We start from the raw sequence: 1,311 nt of genomic DNA on the forward strand, positions 1-1,311 counted from the left end.
CCCGCAACGGGAGAGGCCGCAACAGTGAGAGGCCCGCGCACCGCAAAAAAAAAAAAAAAAAAAAGAAAAAAAAGAAACTATTGACCTGAAAATTAAGTACATAATTGAATCATTGATAATTAGCGAAGGGAACAAAGTTTTAACAATACTTACTCTCTTAAATGTCAATTTCATCAACTTAGATCTATTAGAGATTTAAAAAGCACAACTCTGATAGTTCTGACATAAAACCCCACAGTCAGTTGTAACAGAATCTGACAAAAATGGGCGTTGCGTGCGTTTACCACAAACACTCTCTCAACACACTGAAGCCTTCCTATGTCAACTCCGAGCGTCCCAGAGTGACCCCAAGTCAGGGTCCCAGCAGGGATGACAGTGACCCCCTTTCACCTGCTCCCCACGCCTCTGAGAGGCACCCGTTCTTACTTCCACTTTGCAGATGGGGAGACTGAGTCTCGGGTTGAAGGGTTAGCCAAGGCCCACGCTTGTACAGGACATCAGCTCAGGGGGTCTGGGTCCAAAGGCGTGCCAACCCACCCCCCTAACTCAGTCCATGCAATTTTCCTTTCTAGAGCTTCCCCGAATATCGCTGCCATCCTCACGGCTAGCTGCATTCAAGGCTTCCTGCTGTTACGGGGCTGCTGGGAGCAGGAGGATTTTGGAAAATCTAACCGAGCACGAGGGACGGAGGAGGCTGCTTTGAGTGCTTGCGGCATCGACTGAACAGCGCTGCCCTCTGCTGGGCGGCGCGTCCCCACCAGGTAAGACGCTCCCACAAATCTACACTGCTGTCCGCAAGGACTCCGGCCCGCCCCCGCCCCGCCCCGCCCCCTCTCGGCACCCACCCCTCCGACGTCCCGCCCGGGCCCCGCCCTTCCCCGGAAAGCCCCGCCCACTCTCGAGCCCCCGCCCCAGGCCGCGCCCCACCTCGGGATCGAAGGCGAAGGCGCGCTCGACCTCTCGGCGCTCGCCTGCTCGGGTCTGGCGGCGGCGGCGCGGCTGGACCGGGTCGGGCGCGTGCGGCGGGGCCTCCGGGCGGCATGGAGGGGCCGGGGGCTGCTGCGCCGGGGAACGTCTCCCTGCACAACTTCAGCGCGAGGCTGTGGGAGCAGCCCGTCCACTTCCACGTCATGCGGCTGACGGACTCGCTCTTCCTGTGGGTGGGGGCCACGCCGCACCTGCGCAACCTCTCCGTGGCCATGTGCACCCGCTATGTGAGTGCGGCGGGAGGGCCGTGGGTGGGTAGAGGGGCCGGGGGGGGGGCGCGAGGGAAGGGGCGAGGGGGGAGGGAAGGGGCCGGCGGAGAGGGTG

The 1,311-nt window shown here is 60.9% G+C and overlaps 1 protein-coding gene across 1 annotated transcript in view; it reads left to right on the top strand.

The window, feature by feature from the left end:
• The first annotated feature begins 962 nt into the window (after window positions 1-962).
• PSMG4 (proteasome assembly chaperone 4) overlaps window positions 963-1,311 on the top strand; it is a 5,231-nt gene continuing 4,882 nt past the window's right edge. Inside the window, exon 1 of the mRNA XM_024121895.3 lies at window positions 963-1,214. Coding sequence (XP_023977663.1) covers window positions 1,041-1,214 — 174 coding nt within the window. The 5' untranslated portion in view covers window positions 963-1,040. The remainder of the gene's footprint in view (window positions 1,215-1,311) is intronic.

The sequence above is a fragment of the Physeter macrocephalus genome, unplaced genomic scaffold (genome assembly GCF_002837175.3).
Source record: "Physeter macrocephalus isolate SW-GA unplaced genomic scaffold, ASM283717v5 random_286, whole genome shotgun sequence".
In the NCBI taxonomy this organism is placed as follows: Eukaryota; Metazoa; Chordata; class Mammalia; order Artiodactyla; family Physeteridae; genus Physeter; species Physeter macrocephalus.